The sequence below is a fragment of the Halichoerus grypus genome, chromosome 3, assembly GCF_964656455.1.
Source record: "Halichoerus grypus chromosome 3, mHalGry1.hap1.1, whole genome shotgun sequence".
Lineage (NCBI taxonomy): Eukaryota > Metazoa > Chordata > Mammalia > Carnivora > Phocidae > Halichoerus > Halichoerus grypus.
Genome location: NC_135714.1, coordinates 83,680,687 through 83,699,547, shown reverse-complemented (window position 1 = coordinate 83,699,547; position 18,861 = coordinate 83,680,687). Strand labels below are relative to the sequence as shown.

At 39.5% G+C, this 18,861-nt stretch overlaps 1 protein-coding gene across 3 annotated transcripts in view; it reads right to left on the bottom strand.

The window, feature by feature from the left end:
• NFKB1 (nuclear factor kappa B subunit 1) overlaps positions 1 to 18,861 on the bottom strand; it is a 113,504-nt gene that overhangs the window by 39,126 nt on the left and 55,517 nt on the right. For all 3 annotated transcript variants that reach the window (XM_078069011.1, XM_036095802.2, XM_078069012.1), the window contains one exon: positions 9,686 to 9,834. In XM_078069011.1, coding sequence (XP_077925137.1) covers positions 9,686 to 9,834 — 149 coding nt within the window. The remainder of the gene's footprint in view (positions 1 to 9,685; positions 9,835 to 18,861) is intronic.

Sequence of the window (18,861 nt, the reverse complement as noted above, 5' to 3'; positions counted from 1 at the left end):
GGCCAGAAAAAGCCTCAATGAAAAGATGACACTGAGCAAAGACTCAAAGAAAGTGAGGGAAAAGATGTGGATATATGGAAGAACAGTATTCAAAGCAGAAGGAATAGCAAGTGCCAAGACCCTGAGGTATGACCATAACTCGTGTTTTCAAAAGACAACAATGGCAAGAAGGCCAAAGTTACTGGAGGAAAATCAACAAGAGGTGAGTTGTAAGTGAAAAGTTCAGAGATAAGTGGGCACACAGATCTTTCAAAGCCTTGTAAGCTTTTGCAAAGACTTTTCTTTTGCTCTGGCTTTTACCCAGAAAGAAAGAAAAAAGATTAGTAATGGAAGACAAATATTATGAAAACTGGACTAGATGATACAAAGAATAAGATAGTGTGGGAAGACCAGATGAACCAGAAGAAGAAAATACAGGAGGTGAAGGCAGAATGAGATGAGTGCTCATACAGAGGCCCAGAGACACAATGAGAAACATGTCCAGGTAGTGACAGAAAAAAGTAGGACAGGAAGTAGCATGACGTATAAATCTGTCAAATCACTATGTTGTGCACCTGAAACTAATGTAACATTGTGTGTCAATTATACTAAAAAAAAAAAAAGTAGAATAGCTGAGACACACAGAGAAGAAAATAGACCAACAGAATACAAGCTCCTGATGGCAAAGATCTCCAGTGCTTAGAACAGTGCTTGACATATGGGTGTCTAATAAATGTCTGTTGAATAAATGAATACATGAATTCATACAGCACGGAAAAATACACAACATGACATAGTGATATGCATGGAAGCACAGGCAGTTTTTCAGAAACAACACCTTCATCTTTTGGCCTTTTAGGCTGTACTCCTATGTAGATCATCCGCAACTACCTATGTACAGGTAGTGACAGTGACAAACACCTATGTAACATTTTACACTTTACCATATAGAAAGTGATTTTCACGTATATTATTTAACTAATCCCTATGAAAAGGGCATCATCCTTATGTGAATAATTTATTTACTCTGGTAATAAATGAAACAATACAGAAGCCAATCTTCTGTTTCAGATAATGATGGGAATAACAGGGACCGTATTGAACCTCCAGCCTTAAGTAACATAAAACACATGAAAAAATGGTTTTCCAACACTGGACAACAGGGAGCACAGGATAGTGATCATTAAGAAAAACAACTAAGGTGAATCCTACAATAATGCTGGGTTAATGCCTAGAGTTTCCAGGCTGCAGCATAGGAAGGGAGACCTAAACAGGACCTGGTAATCTCCCTGAGTTTTGAAGACAGATAAAAATTTGAGGAGGCTAGGGGTGCCTGGGTGGCTCAGTTGGTTAAGCGACTGCCTTCGGTTCAGGTCATGATCCTGGAGTCCCGGGATCGAGTCCCACATCGGGCTCCCTGCTCGGCAGGGAGTCTGCTTTGCCCTCTGACCCTCTTCCCTCTCGTGCTCTCTCTCATTCTCTCTCTCTCAAATAAATAAAATCTTTAAAAAAAAAAAAATTTGAGGAGGCTAAAGAGGCTAGAATTCACAGGCAGAGAACCAGAGAAGAAAGAACCACATACAGAGAGATATTCAGAGATGTACAGTGGCCCTGCCTTGAGTCTTCAGTTAAGTACCGGTCAGAGCATGTGTGTGAGGAAACAACCAGAGACTGGGGGAAAAAAACCAGCAGAAAGGAGCAGGCAAAACATTTCTTGGAGCACAGTGGGGCTGGAATAGTTCAGTAAATCTTGTAATACATGAATCATCAGGATGAATATTCAGAAAGTTATTGGCTTAGTAATGGTGTCAAATTAACCCTAGACTAAAGGTTGATCTGGTTTTCCTAACAAAGCTTAAAAGTCAGTCCAGAAAGGATCAAACTGTTCGCAAATTTAATTTCATTCCAATGTTCAAAAATATTTAAAAGCATACAAAAAAAAAAAAAAAAGCCAGCATGCAACAACCTAAAATTCAAAATGTATACCAATCAATCAAAAGTTACCAGGCATGCAAAGACACAGGAAAATACAGCTTATAATGAGGATAACAATGAATCAATAGAAACAGATCCAGAAATGAGACAGAACACAAAATTTGTAGATATGTACATTGAAATAGCTATTATAGATATATTCCATATGGTTAAGAAGGTAGAGAGCTTTAATATGTTAAGGAGTACTTGCAAGATATAAAAGAGAGGTCAAACAAACCTTCAGAGATGAAAACTGCAATGGCTGAAAACAAAAATACACTAGATGGAAATAACGTGTTAGACACTATAGACTAAAGGATTAGTGTACTTGAGGACACAGTAACAGAACAATTCAGAATGAAACACAAGAAAAAGAACAAGTTTTAAAAATAACAGATCACCAGTGAGCTATGGGACAATTTCGAACAGCCAAATATACAGATAATTGGTGTTTCAGAAGAAGAGGAAAAAGAGGAGTGGATGGAAAAAATATTTTGAAAAAATAATGGCGGACACGTTTTAAAATTTAATTAAAAACTCTAAACCCAAAGATCTAAAAGTCTTAATGAACCCCAAAGCACAAAAAAACATGAAGGAAACTATGCTAAAGCCCATAATAAAATTGCTTCAAACTAGCGAAGAGAAATGAAAATTAATGAAGAGAAAATCTGAAAAGCTGATAGAGAAAAAAATGACGCACTATGTGAAGAGGAACAAAATATCAAAATGACGGCAGACCTCTTGCTGGAAACAAGGCAAGCCAAAAGACCCTGGGGCAGCATATTTGAAGAATGTGAAAGAACATTGTCAACCTGGAATTCTATACTCTTCAAAAACATCTTTCTGAAACAGAGACAAAATAAAGAGTTTAAAGATGTATGACAACTGAAGAATTTATCAGCAGCAGACCAGCAGTAGAAGAAAAAGGAAAGGAAGGGCTTCAGGCAGAAGAAAATGCTACCAGACAGAAATCTTGACCTATGAAACAGAATGAAGAGCACTGCGAATGATAAAAGTAGGTGGTTAAATATAAATACTTTTTTCCTTATTTAAAATTTCTTTTAAAAGATAATTGAGCATACAGCCATTCTGGAAAACAGTATGGAGTTTCCTCAAAAAGTTAAAAATAGAATTACTCTACAACCCAGCAACTGCACTACTAGGTACTTATCCAAAGGATAAAAAAATAGTGATTCGGAGGGACACATGCACCCTGATGTATAGCAGCAATGTCCACAATAGCCAAACTATGGAAAGAGCCCAGATGTCCATCGACAGATGAATGGATAAAGAAGACACGGTATATATATACAATGGAATATTACTTAGCCATCAAAAAAATGAAATCTTACCATTTGCAACAATGTGGATGGAACTAGAGGGTATTATGCGAAGCGAAATAAGTCAAAGAGACAAATACCATATGATTTCTTTCATATGTGGAACTTAAGAAACAAAACAGATGAACACAGGGGAAAGGGAAGGAAAAATAAAATAAGATGAAAATTGAGAGGGAAGCAAACCATAAGAGATGCTGAACTATAGAGAACAAACTGAGGGTTGTTGGAGGTGAGGTGGGTGGAGGATGGGGTTGTTGGGTGACGGGCATTAAGGAGGGTACTTGATGTAATGAGCACTGGGTGTTATATGCAACCAATGAATCCCTAAATTCTACCTACGAAACCAATTAAAAAAAAGATAATTGAGCATTTAAAGCAAAAATTTAAAAAAATAGTATATTGTGGAACTTATCACATCTGTAGATGTAAAATAGAGTACACAATAGTACATAGGCTGAGAGAGGAGAAATGGAAGTACTGTTCATATACTATGTATGAAAAGGTACAATGTTACTTAAAGGTAGACTATGATAAGTTAAAGATAGTATAGGAAGCTGTAAAACAACTTCTAAAAACTGTAAAGAGGTATAAACCAAAAAGGAGATAAAATAATAGCAAATAATTAATCTAAAAGAAGACAGAGGAAAGATGGTGGAGTGAAACCAAACCCTATCAGTGATCAGATTAAATAGAGATTATTTAAAGACCTCAATTAAGAGGCAGGGAGTGTCAAATCGAACAAAAAAAATAAGACCCAACTATATGCAGTGTATCTTTATTCTGAATATAAAGACACAAATAGGTTAAAACTAAGAGGATGGGCAAAAAAATTAATGCTAACATTAATCAGCAGAAAGCTGAGGGGTGCCTGGGTGGCTCAGTTGGTTAAGCGTCTGCCTTTGGCTCAGGTCATGATCCCAGAGATGAGCTCCCTGCTCAACGGGCAGTCTGCTTCTCCCTCTGCCCGCCCCTTCCCTGGCCCGCACCCCCCACTTGTGCCTTCTCTCTCCCGCATAAATAAATAAAATCTTAAAAAAAAAAAAAAGGTGAAATAGCTATATATTAGTATCAGTCAAGGTAGATTTTTTCTTTTTTAAAGATTTTATTCATTTGACAGAGAGAGAGAGCAAGAGAGGGAATACAAGCAGGGGGAGTGGGAGAGGGAGAAGCAGGCTTCTTGCTGAGCAGGGAGCCCGATGCAGGGCTCAGACCCAGGACCCTGGGACCATGACCTGAGCCGAAGGCAGATGCTTAACGACTGAGCCACCCAGGTGCCCCTAGTCAAGGTAGATTTTTGAGCAAAAAAGTATTACCAGGAATAAAAGAGGGTCATCTCATAACCATAAAAGGATCAATTCATTACGCAGACATAAGAATCCTAAATGTTTATGTATCTAATAAAAGAGCTTCACAATACAAGAAACAAAATCTTATAAACTGGAAGAAGAAATAGATATATCTATAAATATCGTCAGAGATTTCAACACCTCTCTCTCAATAACTGATAGAACAAGTAGGGAAAAAGTCAGTAAGGATACAGAAGCCTTGAACAACACTATCAAACAACTTGACTAAACTGACATTTATAGAACATGCATTCAACTTGGTTAGACTAATCATTCTTTTTAAGTGCACAAGGAACATTTACCAAGCACACCATATTCTGATCTGTCAAACAAGTCTCAATAAATTTAAGAGGGTTGAAATCCTACCAAGCATTCTCTTAACAGAATGTAACTCGATCAGGTATCAACAAATGAAAGCTATCTGGGCAGAGGTATATTTAAATCAAGATGTAATAATTAATTGCCAAAGCTGGGTGATGGGTACAGTAAGGGCTCATTGTGGTTTTCTTTCTACTTTTGTGTATGTTAGAAAATTTCTAGAAGAAAATGTAAAAGAAAACAAGAGCAGGCATTGCTAATACCACGCGCAACTGAAAAAACTGAGGATCATAAATGTTAATACATGGGAATGCAAGATGGTACGGACACTTTGAAAAACAATTTGGCAGTCTCTTATCAAAACAAATGGGCCCTTAGGATCCATCCCTACAATTCCACTCTTCAGTATTTACCTAAGACCAAAAGAAACGAAAGCTTATGTTCACACAAAAAGTGGTTCTGTCTTCAAAAACAGGAAATAAACTAAATGTTCTTCAACAACTGGACTGACAAACTGTGATATACATCAGTGCAATGCAATACTACTTTGTAATGAGAAGCAATAAGCTGCCAATACACAACAAGCTGGAGGAATCGCAAATGCATTATGCTAAGTGAATGAAGCCAGACTCAGAAAGGCTACATATTACATGATTCCATTTCTATGTCATTCTGGAAAAGGCAAAACTATAGGGATAGAAAACAGATCAGGAGTTGCCAGGGCCTGGAGTGGGAGGTAGAGGTGACTCCAAAGGGGCACACAGGATTTTGGGGGGGCAATGGAACTATTCTATACCTTGATTGGGGTTCTTATTCCAGTATTTGTCAAAATTCATAGAACTGTACACTTTAAAGGGTAAATATTACAGTATTTAAATTATACTTTGCTTCGGTAAAACCTGACACAAATTTTTAAAAAGATGGCTATCACAGCTAATAATAGGACTGGGACTACAATCTTGTGTCTTACTCAAAATGCCATATTCTATACAGTAGTTGGCAAAGTGTAGTCTCTAGAACAGCAGCATCAGTGATTCCTGAGAACTTATTAAAATGCGAATTTTGAAACCGTATCCCAAACCTATTCAGTCAGAAACTCTGAGGGTGGGGCTCAGTAATTTGTATTTCAGCAAATCCTCTAGGAGATGCCAATGCACCTATAGTTTGAGAACCACCGCTCTATGCTAGGCAAGACCAATGAGATCAGAATCTCTGAGAGGAGGGCCTGGCTCAGTATTTTCATAAAGTGACCAAAGGTGACTTTAATTAGCAGTCAGGTTTGCAATCCTCTACACTGTGCCAGATGTTTCCATCATCATCTTCATCATCCAGGGATTACTGCTGCCCTCTGGGTAGGTTCATTAGTTTGGGATTTTAAAAGGGCCCCTCTCTCTGGCCTTTCTTCCTCTCAGGACGCAAACATTGACTTTTATAGCTGGCGCAAGGTTCAAAAGCACACTGACTCACAATCTACACCCTAATGTGGAAGTTGGACACTTCCAATCTCTGTCCATACAGACAGATAACCAAATAACCATTAGTTCCTTCTAAAATCCTAGAAGATTACTAAGCCAAGCCACATATTTGTTCATTTTCTCCAACCAGCATCTTTTCTGTGTATTCAGGTTAACATTATAAAACTACCAATAATCAATTGTTTTTAAACCTACAAAAACACCAATTTAATACAGTTTGCACTAGCTCATTGAGGGAGGCCTTGTTTCTCTTTTGTATTTATATATCCACTACTAGTGCTTACCAATTGGTACATGCCATAAATATTAGTTAAAAAAAAAGATAAAAAAACTTTAGATCTCTCTAAATCAGGGCTGCCAGGAAACAGAGGGTGTGGTGATTATTGGTGAGGAAGGCGGCTTAAAGCAAAGTCAAGTAACAGATAGTTTCCATTGATTGAAAATTTCAGAGAACTAAAATGTTGTTGAAACAAACCGTTGATATTCAAGGTCAAAAATAAAATACCGAACTAAAATTATTTTTATGAGGACAGGCACTAAAAGCTAACTAAATAAATGAGTAAGAAATAAAATGTAAAAAATTAAAGCTAAATAAAAAAATTTTTTAAAGGCAAAATCCCCCAAATGTAAGCACTCAAACCTACAGTTGTGACTCAAGTTATCTAAAACATGAATATTTTAACCTAGATAACAAAATATCTTTGAAAATAGAAACTAAATTTTATTGAGAACCCCAAAGAAAAGTATTTCTTTGGCTTTGATAATTTATTTTTTTTAATTTGCTTTTAGTTTTTAAATTTTAATTCCTGTGTAGTTAGCACATAGTGATTCAACACTTCCATACATTACTCAGTGCTCATCAAGTTAAGTGTACTCTTAATCCCCTTCATCTATTTCACCCTCCCCCCCAACCTCCCCTCTGGCTTTGATAATTTAAAAGTTATTTATCTCCTCTGAGTTATTCTTTATATATTCTTTTTGATATGTTGGATTGGTGCCCTGCTCATGAATATATACTCTTAGCCTAAGCTATATTATTGAAGACAGGTTATCTTGGTTCCATTTCTAGTATTGACAAGTCTAAGGAATAACTCTGGCTATCTTCCTAAAATTCTCTAGGTGCTATTCTTACCTACAAGTTAGAACCAAATAATAGTAATCGATGACATTCCATAAATACATATGTCGCAAGTCAGCTCATGTTGTTTCATAATATTAGTTAATGTTAGCTCAGTCTGGAATTTTTGAGAGGTAAAGGGCCTGGAGATAAACTCTGTAGCCCAACACTCATATTTTATAAGGGAAGGATTTAAAGCGCTCAAGAAGTCATACAAATTGCCCCTAACCCTACTGCTGAGAGTGACAGAAATGAAAAGAGAATTCTGGTTTCCAGACTACTAGCATATTCTCTCTACTAAAATGCAACAGGTTCTGACATTGGAAACTTAAATAAATAAATAAATAAATGAGACAAATCATGAAGGAATTGCTGTATTTTAGAAAACACTGTAAGCAAAAGTTTCTCAACTAAAAATCAATTATAAAGGGAGTACCAGTGTTTCATAGAACACTCTAAATAAGAAAGTCTACTGAGACTGTTGTAACTCTTACGTGGCATCCTCTTGACTAAATTTCTTTTAGGGGTTACAAAAATCCCACAGCGTTATGATGAGACATCTTGATGATCAAACTTAGGAGTGAAGATGCTCAAAATGTTTGTTGAATGAATGAGTTCTCCCAATGACAGAACCCCACTACAAGAGAGTAAAGGATTTTCTTCCCTTCCTTAGAAACAGGGAACTTACTTCTATTCCCGCTGTAGGTTTCAAACCAAATAACCATTAGTTCCTTCTAAAATCCTAGAAGATTACTAAGCCAAGCCACAGAAACACCAAATTATAGACAACATACTGGCCGTTTTATAATAACAAATATTATTAGCTAAGAACTTCATTTATAATTTCCTCTAAAGGATATGATTATCACACAGATTAAACAGGACCAACACTTCAAATTGACAGCACCCTACTCAGATAAATCCGCAGAAACACTAAGTGATCAATTAGTCTGAAACTCTGACAATTACCCTGCATTTCAAAGCTCTCACAGGTCAGCTGGGAACTGTAAGAGTATTCCAAAACAGACGATGAACCAACTGTGATATTCAACAGGAAACAGGCCAGCCTTTCAAGAGAATGTTGAAACAAGTTCATATAAAGCACAACTGAATTTTTCAAATCAATTTAAGCCTCCTCCTCCAATCTAGAGTCTTTTTTTTCTAACATCAAAAGAATCAGATTTTAGTGACTTAAAAGAAAGCTCTCTCTCTAGGTTTTTCACACTTGAATATTTTCACAGTCAAACAAAGAAATACCTAGGAACATGAAAGCTCAACCTCCCCAATAACAACCAACTTAAAACTTGATTGGAATTCAAAGCCTGAAATGCTTAATTACGGTTGATTTAAACAATTCCTTTCTTTTGAGTGAATAGTCCAGATTAACTGGGATTTTATCATTAACTGTTTAAACCAGTATTAGGAAACCCTAGAAGGATATTCTTAAGAATTAAACAAAATTAATTTAAAGTTTCTTACTCCTTTTGGGCTGAATTTATTTTACAATCTTTCATTCATTTAAAATTGCTTGTTCTGTCTGTCTGACTAACTCTTAAATGAGTATGTCCCTTTGTATTTACATTTCAAGTCTAATGAATGCCAAAACAAATTTGCATTCCTGCGCTTTTTCTCTGTGTACACTTTCTAAATAGCAGAGAACTGAAACAATATTTATCTATCTTTTTCATGCTCAAAATGTTCACCCTATAAATCCAGACTCAATAGTTCATTAAAAGAATCATCAAGAGTATAAAACCTACAAGGTGTTTATTTCTGCCATAGTTCGGTTTCTTCTAATTTGTCCTTATTTTATTTCCAGAAGGAAGATACAGCTAAAAGTGGCACAAATGCCTCATAGGGTAAGTGACCATATAAATTATCATCCAAACTGGGCCACTACTGAGACTGAAAGGGGGTGCTATAAATAATTAGGCCAGAACCATCGTGCAAACTCAAGAAAACCCAGACATGTGGGTTTCTTTTTCCTTGGGAGTCCAAGTGAGAGCTCACAGTTTCATCTTAAGGACCTCTGAGTCTTGGGAAGGTTCCTAATGAAAAGGACATATTCAGTCAAAGTCCCCAGGTGCCATGTTGCATCTGCTCCTGCCTCCCACAGTATCAGACACCCTCACTTACCCGACCACCATGTCCTTGGGTCCAGCAGTTACAGTGCAGATCCCATCCTCACAGTGTTTTCCCACCAGGCTGTGTGCATGCAGGTGGATGTTTTTCCCATTTGTGACCAACTGAACAATAACCTTTGCAGGTCCCACATAGTTGCAGATCTATGTAAGAAGCACATTTAAAAAGTTAGTACATCTGACTATACCGCAACATGGAAAAATGCTTATGACAAACCAGTAAGTGTAAAAAGTATGATACAAAATTGGGCATACCTGTACATATATGACCACAGTTCCATTTTTTAATAAAAAATATGTGATGAACAAATGACGGGATGGAAATAAAGTAAAATGCTAATGCTGGTTGTTTTGGGTATGGAGGATATACTCCAGGAAGCAGGCCACTTAAAATGTTGCATGTATTGTTCAAGTTGGAACAGCACTTTGTAGAGGATGCTGTGTAGCCATGAAGCATCCCCCTTCCTACGAGCCGAGAACATGTTTTCATCTGTACCCTCATCACAACTTTCAGTCATGAATGAATGCTGGGTAAAAGATCCATGGGAAGGGAAGTGGGGTTGATGGATTGATGGAAATCGAGGGAAGGAGAGAGGGAAGCAGAAGCAGTGTAACCCCAAGTCTCTGCCATGAGATTAGGCAGGAGACAGAGTCTTGCCAGGGACCTGGCTCTGAAGGTTGGCCATGGATATCCAAGCCTATGGACTTGGCCTGTGGTGATCTGTCTGGACACTGCAGCCTTCGTCGGCACTCTCCGCTATGAGCTCTGATAACTGAGTTACATAAGTCCAGGTCATAGTAAGTTTCTTCAATTCAAGTAAGTGCACTCCCTACCTGCCAATCCTTAGATCTGACACCTATTTAGCTCTTGTTTTATAAAACCAGATTTTTCTATTTAAGGTCATTTATCTTTTTAACTGTCATACCTTTAAAATGATGACAGGAGCCATAAAAAGGAAGTAGCATGGAGAAAATGGCATTTTAAAGCAAAGACAGCTTGGACACCCTTTCTCCTCTAGTTGGTCCTCCAGCCCCCTCTAGTAGACCACAGATTCCTCCCTTGAGAAAGCCCCAGTACTAAAATCATACTAACAGAATGGACCAACGGCCTTATTTTTACTTTCCCGAATCCTGTAAGTCAGAATACTGTGATAAATTCAGCCAAACTATTGAAAATGCACTATATTTCCTTAAAGGGTAACCAGCCATCCTGGTTTGCCTGGGACTGAGGGGGTTTCCAGGGCTTTCAGGGCTAACACTGGGAAGAGCCGGTCATCCTATTTCCTTAGCTCATCTTGTCTCTTTTTGAAGAAGTGACTGACCTAAATCCAGGATCTCCCAACTATACAATCATCAGAAATATTTTATTCTGTACAAGCAGCCCATAGCTTGGAAGGAAAAGAAAGTAGACCGAAATCCCATCTAGCAATGAATCCTTGATGGAAGTCTTTCCAACATTAACTTGAGGAAGAATCTACACTTGCCAATAAAATTTCTTGGAAAAAGACAGAATCCCCTTCAACCAGTCTACTTCTACTATAAATATCATCAAATGGATTCATATTCCATTGAAGCAGGGTTTTGTTAGCATTTTTTCAATATGGATTTTTTCCCAATGCAATCTCTCACTGCAAGAGTTGAGGAGAAGTTGATCAGAGCTGGGATTGTCTGGCAGATTTGGGGAGAGAAGTTTCCTGCCCTGAGCAAAGGACAGAATCCTTTCTAATCAACAGTATAGCTCCCCTGGAAACACTAGGGCCTCTTTGCCTGAACTTTGGCCCAGAGCTGCTGCCAAACCTTCCCAAGGAGAAGGCCTTTCCCACGAAGTGGCCTCCTGTCCTTGCAGAGCAAGCTCATGACAAAGAATGCTGAGAATTAAATTTGGATTTGACTGCCACCTCCAAGCACAAATAATTTCTAGAACAGGTATAGCACTTAAAAAAGCCTTCTGGGCATAAAGATAATTATGAACTTAGTGTTTTCCCTTTTAAAACAGGCAGAAGAAAGCCTTTGCCCTTCAGGGCAGGACAGGGAATGAAAAGTTCTGGGTTTGCTCCAAACTTGGTTGTTGTGCCTGCAATAGTCCCTGGATTGCCAATGCCGGTCCTGGGCCTTGGTGTCAGCACGTGAAATCAGCCTTTGTTATGATGACATATTCTACAGGGACTTCTTTAGCAGTAAATGAACAGTGAAAAGCACTCAATAGACCATGTAATTTCACTCCTAAGTCCTCGGAGCACAGGAATGCAACAGTGTAAGGCATGATGAAATGCTTCACTTGGGTGAAATCAGGTAGGCTCTCCACTTAAGCAGAACACCAGAAGGAATCTAGCAATTAGAGCCCAATGCCTTTGGATATCAGGACCCTTCAATGTCACCACTCTGAAGGAATCAGTCACTAGCCCTGAAGGAAAGAGTAGGAGGTGTCCTCAAAAAGTACTCACATCTTTTTCTTGCTATTACTTCATGACTGAAGGGTGGCAAGAATGAGGAACTGAGTAGTCTCTGAGGTAAAAGGACCTGAAAACTTTGCCAGTGACTAATGTGCAGTTTGATCCATTTAAAAGACTTCAGGTCAGCATGGCATCATCTGGTTTTTACACCGACCACAGGGCAACGACAGGGAGGCCCCTGGGTTTTGTGGACTTTCCAAAATACTGACTGAAAGAAGAAAACTGAAGTGTGGGGACAGAAAAAAAATGATACTATTTTCAGGTTGTATGGCAAATGAAGACAATGGAATTCTAACTTAGGGGAGGGCATACTTCAGAGAATGCTGCCATGACTGAAAGCTATTTGCAACTGATCCAGAAATTCATTTGTTCTACAGAGAATTTGGTTATTTTTATTCAGCCTCCCTACTTCTTTGAATAGTGGTTCCTTGAAAATTAAGTTTACAGAAAGCAACTGTATCTGCCAGGAAGGCTGGGTTATTTTTGAAAGAGTCTGAACACAGCAGGCTCTTACATGCTAAGGGCTTAAATACAAATTAAGCTTTCAGTGAAAGTCAGGGAGACAAAGGTGAAAATGTGAGTAATCGGCTACCAAGGGACACTGGAAGAGCATGTACTTCAAGGGCAGACTATCTAGGTTTGAAGACAGTTTCACCATTTACTAGCTGTGTGACCTTGGGCAGTGTTCAGTTCCTCATCTGTAAAATAGGGATAAAAAAAGGGCCTTGCGGGTTTGTTATGAGGATCAAATATGTTAAAGTTTTTAGAACGCTGCCCAGTACATAAGAGCAATATACAGTGTTAACTATTATCTTATTGATTACTGTAACGTACTTCCCTACCTAGAGATATAACAGCCCTGAGATGATTTTTTAAAAATCCTGTCTAAAGGCAGGGGCTGGAATAAATGACCAATTCAAGTCACTTTTGTTCCTAGGGTTAAGCTTTTGTTTTTTCCCAGAGTGCCATATTTTATTGGGCTTTGTTAATTTTTTAGTAATAAATTGTGTTATTATAGTAACAGTTATCATTCTTGGAGGTGCTCAGGATTTCTCAGCTTCCTTGATGAAATTAAACCTTTCTTCCAGGAGCTTTATGACACAATAGTCCTGACAACCACAGGCTAGATCTGCTTTTTGAGTAAAAAACAGAAACCTAGTGTCGCATATAATACCAAACTTAATCAAATCACCTCCTTTTATTCAAAGTTACTCTCTGTCATGCTCTAGCAAAGTTCATACTGGTTCTTAAAAGGTGACTAAGAGAAGTAGCCTAAAATTTTCTGGGAATCAAAATTTGAAATGTCCAGTTTACTTACAGAGGAAATTTGACCGAATCACTTTGGCAGAAGAGTCAACATGAGTGTGCAACGTGACACACGAAGGAGTTCTTTTCTGCTTAGTTTTCCCATGAAGTGATAACCATGATGATGATAAGTGACCAGAAGGAGGAGGAAAAAAATCCGTAATTTTCAAACAGAAATCTATCCTAACTACTTGTGTACCTAACTTTGTCCCTCTTCCACTAAAGCAACGGGGCAATCTGATTCAATACAAGAGCTCTGACGTCAAGCTGCCAGGCTCAAATCCCTCTGTTGCCACTTATTCTATAGCTGGGTCAATACGGAAAGATGGCTAACATCTCTGGACATCAATTTCCCCATCTTTAAAATGAAATGAAATGCACTTGATTTCACAAATTGTTTTTAAAGATTAAATGAGTGAATACAGCGCTTGCACCTAATGGGATTAGCAATCTCAAATATAAACCCTTTCTCCTATCCAGACTATTACTTCCCTGAAAAGCAAAACATATCCATTTATTCAGTGAGTGTTTCTTAGGCCCCTTCTATGTGTCACGCACTACAGCAGGTCGGGGAGTGAAGGGATACAATGTAAGTGCAAAACAGACATAACCTCTGTTCTGATGGGAATTAAAGAGCCGGGCTGATAGTCCTCAAAGAAACTCACAGAGAAATATACACGCCAAACTGTGAAGCCCTTACGAAAGACATACGTAATAGGGATCTGACCTGGTCAGGAAGTCAGAGAAAGGTTCCTGAGGGAGCAATGAGCGCTGAGCTCTGAAAGAGGGGCGGGAGTGTAACGAGGGAAGGGGTGGGTAGGAGACAGCAGGTTGAGAACAGCATGTACAATGGCTCTGTGGTGAGAGTCCTCCTCACTGTCCCCCCAAGCCATACTCATCACCACTTCTTAGGGTTTCCTGCAAGTGGTTCCAATCTCCCCAGGGGTGTCCCTCCCATCTCTTCCCTATCTAGAACCACTCGTTCTTCAAAGGTAGGACCTAAATATGCATCTTCCATGGCACTCTCCTCACCACTTTAGCTCAAAAAACTCCATGACTGTCCCCTTTGGGGCGAATGTGATTGGAGTAGGGCAGGAAAAGCAAATGCAACTTATTGCAACAAGAAGATGGTAAAACCAATGAGCAACTTAAGGGTTATTGGCTTACCTCTCTTGCTTGTTAAACACCCAGAGCACATACATCTATACTTCCTAACTTCCTGTTCTTATGGAAGGCAAGGGAACGTGTTAACTCAGCCAATCTTCACGTCAGCCCTGTGGGGTGAGTAGTGGTACCCCATTCCACAGCTGAGGGAACTGAGGCACATTAAGGTGAAGCAAACTGCCATCGTTCCTATAACTGGAGTATTGGGCAGCCCTGTGAACCTAGGTCTGTCCACCTCCAAAGCCCATTCTCATTTTCCATTACACTGGCTACCACTGGCTCAATGACTTTTTCTTTTGTAAATATCCCATCTGCCCAGTGTCGTACAGCTCTCCTTTGCCTAGTACAGTGCTGGGACATGACAGTTATTCCTGAATAACCTGTTTGTTTGGTTTTGTTCGTGTGTGTTGTGAGAAAGGAGGTCTCAGAGTTAGTAGTGAGATGGCAGAAGTGCACCTGTCCTCTTGCAAGGCTCCTTCATTAAAAAAAAACATGCCACAGACACCATTCAACTATACATTGATTCTTCTCTGTTAGGCTGCACCTCAGATTATAAAACAAAGAAGAAAGAGAGGAGGAGGCCCAGGGAGGGGGTTGAAGAAGAAGGAGAAGGAAGAGGAGGAGAAGAGGGAAAAGAAGGAAAATAATAGTTTTCATTATACATCTTCTCTTGGTGATGACAAATAGATTTTACTATTCTTTATTCTTTGTTGAGCACCCAGGAAGTACAGAATCACCTTTATTAAATGAGACAGGACAGAACCATGTCTAACACAGTTTCTGGCACGGAGTAGGAAGATGCTCAGTAAAGCTGGTTCTTTCTTTTTAAGGTAGGGGATTTAAAGTTGATCCAGTCTGGGATCAAATGCCAACTCTTTCTTCTTCTAGCTCTGTGGCCTTACATAAGTTAGGTAACCTCTCTGAGCCTCACGCTCCTCAGCTACAAAATGGGCTAGTAATGTGACCTCAGATGGCTGCTGAAGGACTACACAGTGCCGGGCACATGGCCAGTTCCAGGGAGGCACCAGTTTCTTTCCTTCTCTTTTATTTTATAAATGGCCCGGTTCTCCCCGGGCCTCACAGTGACCCTTTTGGGTAGACAAAGATGACACTCTCATCCCCATTTTGTAGATAAGAAGACAGAAGTTCAGACAGATTAACAAGTGATATAACCCAAGGTCAGACAGCCAAGAAACAAAGGACCTCGGAATTCACCCTATGTCTTCTGAATGTAAGTGAGGTGTTCTTGGTAAGGTGGAATGATGTGAAAATATCCTCTTTGACCCATTCACTGTTGATGACATGGCTGTTTTTCCAGTAGAGCTCCTGGCTGTGCATTGAGTCGGTCACATTCCTTTACCTTGTTTACTGTCCTACTTGTCTGACCAACAACACACATGACTCAGATGTCAGGCTGGAATAAGAAAGGCAAACTCTGCCATCAACACAACAAAATGCGCTAAGAGGGTGTTATCAACTACACAGAGAGAGGAATAAAATCTGTCTACCCATAACTCTGCTTTCAAACTCTTGAGTTTTCTGTCATACTTTGACCTAATGTTTCTTTTTTATCTGTTCTATTTTAATTTTCAGTTTTATTACATTAATAAAGCTGCTTATAAATCATGATTCTTTCAGAAAATAAGTAACATGCTTTTCCTAACTGCAAGAATTGTTGGGACTTGTACCTCAACAGGTGTTATCACCTCATTACTGCACTACAAATAAATCCTTACCCTTTATATGCAACCATGGCCAATCATCCATGGTTGCAAAAGAATAGAGGAGGAGTATACAACATGTAACTTATGGATCAATCGTGTTACAAATGCTCACTTATAAGCCAGTTTTTCGGAACTGGGGTTTAGTCTAGAGTAGTGGGATTCTGGTACATCTCTTACCTTCCTTACTGCACTATGTGCATGCTCAAATACTTTTTTTTTTTCCAACAAAGCATAAAATATATAATATCTAGTCAGCCGTTCAAAAAATATCCCGACTCTGACCACTTCTCCGCACCGCCATTGCGATCTGTCTCCCAACTGTGTTTCCTGTGCCTGCCGCACTTCCCCACCACCCTTTCTCCTGAGTGATCCTGCTCAAGTCAGGTCATGCCAAGTCTTGTCACTCCTCTGCTCAAAGTCCTCCCAAGTGAAAGCTGTGGAAGCTGAATGATTAGCACGAGGGGACTCGTTATATTGTTCCACGTATATATGATTAAGATTTTCCATGATAAAAAGTTAAAGAAAAACAACTCCAAACCATCCAATGCCTTTCCATCTTAACAGTCCTGGGCGATCTGACACCCCCACCCCCATTTCCTCCTTGATCTTGTTTCTTACTGCTCCCAGCCCAGCACTCACATCAGCTTGCTTGCTGTTCTGGACCTGGCCGGCTCAACTCCTGCCTGAGAGTTTCGACACTTGCTGTGTCCTCTGCCTGGAACACTCTTTTCTCCAGATACCTGCACGTTCTCGTGCCTTCCTTCCGGCTTTGGAGAATGCCATTCTCTCTTGGGGGGGCTTTCATGGCTCACTGTTGGAACTTGACCACTGCAATCCCTGCATTCCTTGCTCCTTTCTCCTGCTTTATTTTTCTTTCTACTAATTACTACTTAATTTACAACACACTTTACTTGTATTGATTATTGCCTCTCTTCTCGATTAGAATAGAGGCTTTATCAGAGTAGGGACACCGATTCCTTTCCTGGTAAATCTCCAGTGCCTGCAATAATGTTTGTCATATTGTGGGCATTCGATAATTGATTCTTTAGTGAATGCACGATTAAATAATTAAGCTATGATTAAAATGTGATCCATGGAAGGCAATTTATTAAAATATAAAGAGCTGTGCTAAGTAGGAAGTGGAAATAAGGTAACTACATTCTTTCTCTTATTATTTTATCTTTTCCAAAAGAAAAACATGGCTAGACCCCAGTGTAACCTCTCAATAGGCTATTTAAATTAGAATATGATTATTTTACATCAGAGCACCACATTAGCCTATGTTGGTGGAAGGGTGTCTGGGTGGGCGCTCTGGAACCCCAGGATGGTAAGAGGAATCTAACTGCTGAGTGGCAGGAATTCTGGCAGCTGTGGGAAAGAGAAGGAAAGGCCACTCTTAAATCATCTCCCTTGGAAAACCAAGGTAGCAGCTTTCCTCTTAAAGTCCAAGACACCCCCATGTCCTTCCCTCTCCCCACCCTAACTGTTGCCCATCAGGCATTCTTCCACAGTGCTAACAAGTCTTAGCCCCTGACTCAAACATATCTCTATTCTGTGCCTTGTTATTGCCCTCAGGGACCCAGAATTCACATTTCTGGTCCACTCCAATTTCACAGTCTCTTCCTCCCCATGTGAGAGGGCTCGTCTTTGATGTTCACTCTGGTGACTGACAGCAATAACCATCCCGCAGGACTTGATCATGATACAGCACAGCTACACCTCCAAGATCTCAATCTACTGGGGCTCCTTTTTTCCCCCCGCCCAGGCTCCCTTTCCATAGAGATCAGGCTCTGGAGTCAGACAGTCCTGGCTCTGAATCCCCGCTCCTTCCATTATTTCCTGTGTGATCCTGGGGAAGAGAGTTAGCCTTTTTGACTTGTTTTCCCATCTGTATAATGTGAATGCAAATACATAATCTCTGAATTTTCATGAGGATTAAAGAGGATCATTTAAAGTGTCTAGCATAGTTCTGAGTACATGGCAGGCACAAAATAAAGGACAGTGATTCTCATTTGTCTCTTCATGCCTGAAGCAGCTTATCTGCAATTGAGGTAACCTCTCACTTTGTTGAGAAGGTGGAAACCATTGCATGTGAATCTGTTTAACCTCCTTCTCCTTACTGTTCCTCAGGCTCAAAATGTCTCTGTTACTTCACATATCCTCCCCTAATTCCGAGAAAGGTAGGTCTGTTCCCTTGTCCAGAGTTAACCACTCTGTTTTTGCCCTTAGTGCCTACTTATTTCAGACCTCCTTCAATTACCCTCCTCCCTTCCTCTCAAAGGGACCCTTCCTCTTAGTCACAAAACATGTATAGTCTTCTCCCTTATTCTAAAAAAAACCCCTTTCCTGATAAATGATGATGACAACTGTAAAGGTTAGCATTTATTCAAACCTATGGGCCAGGCACAACACCAAGAAATATAGAAATAGAGAATGATTCTTTCATTTCATCTTTTCCCTAATAACCCAGTGAGAAAGGTTCTTAAAAGGTATTTCTCCTTACCAAGTGTGCAGACAAAGCTCTC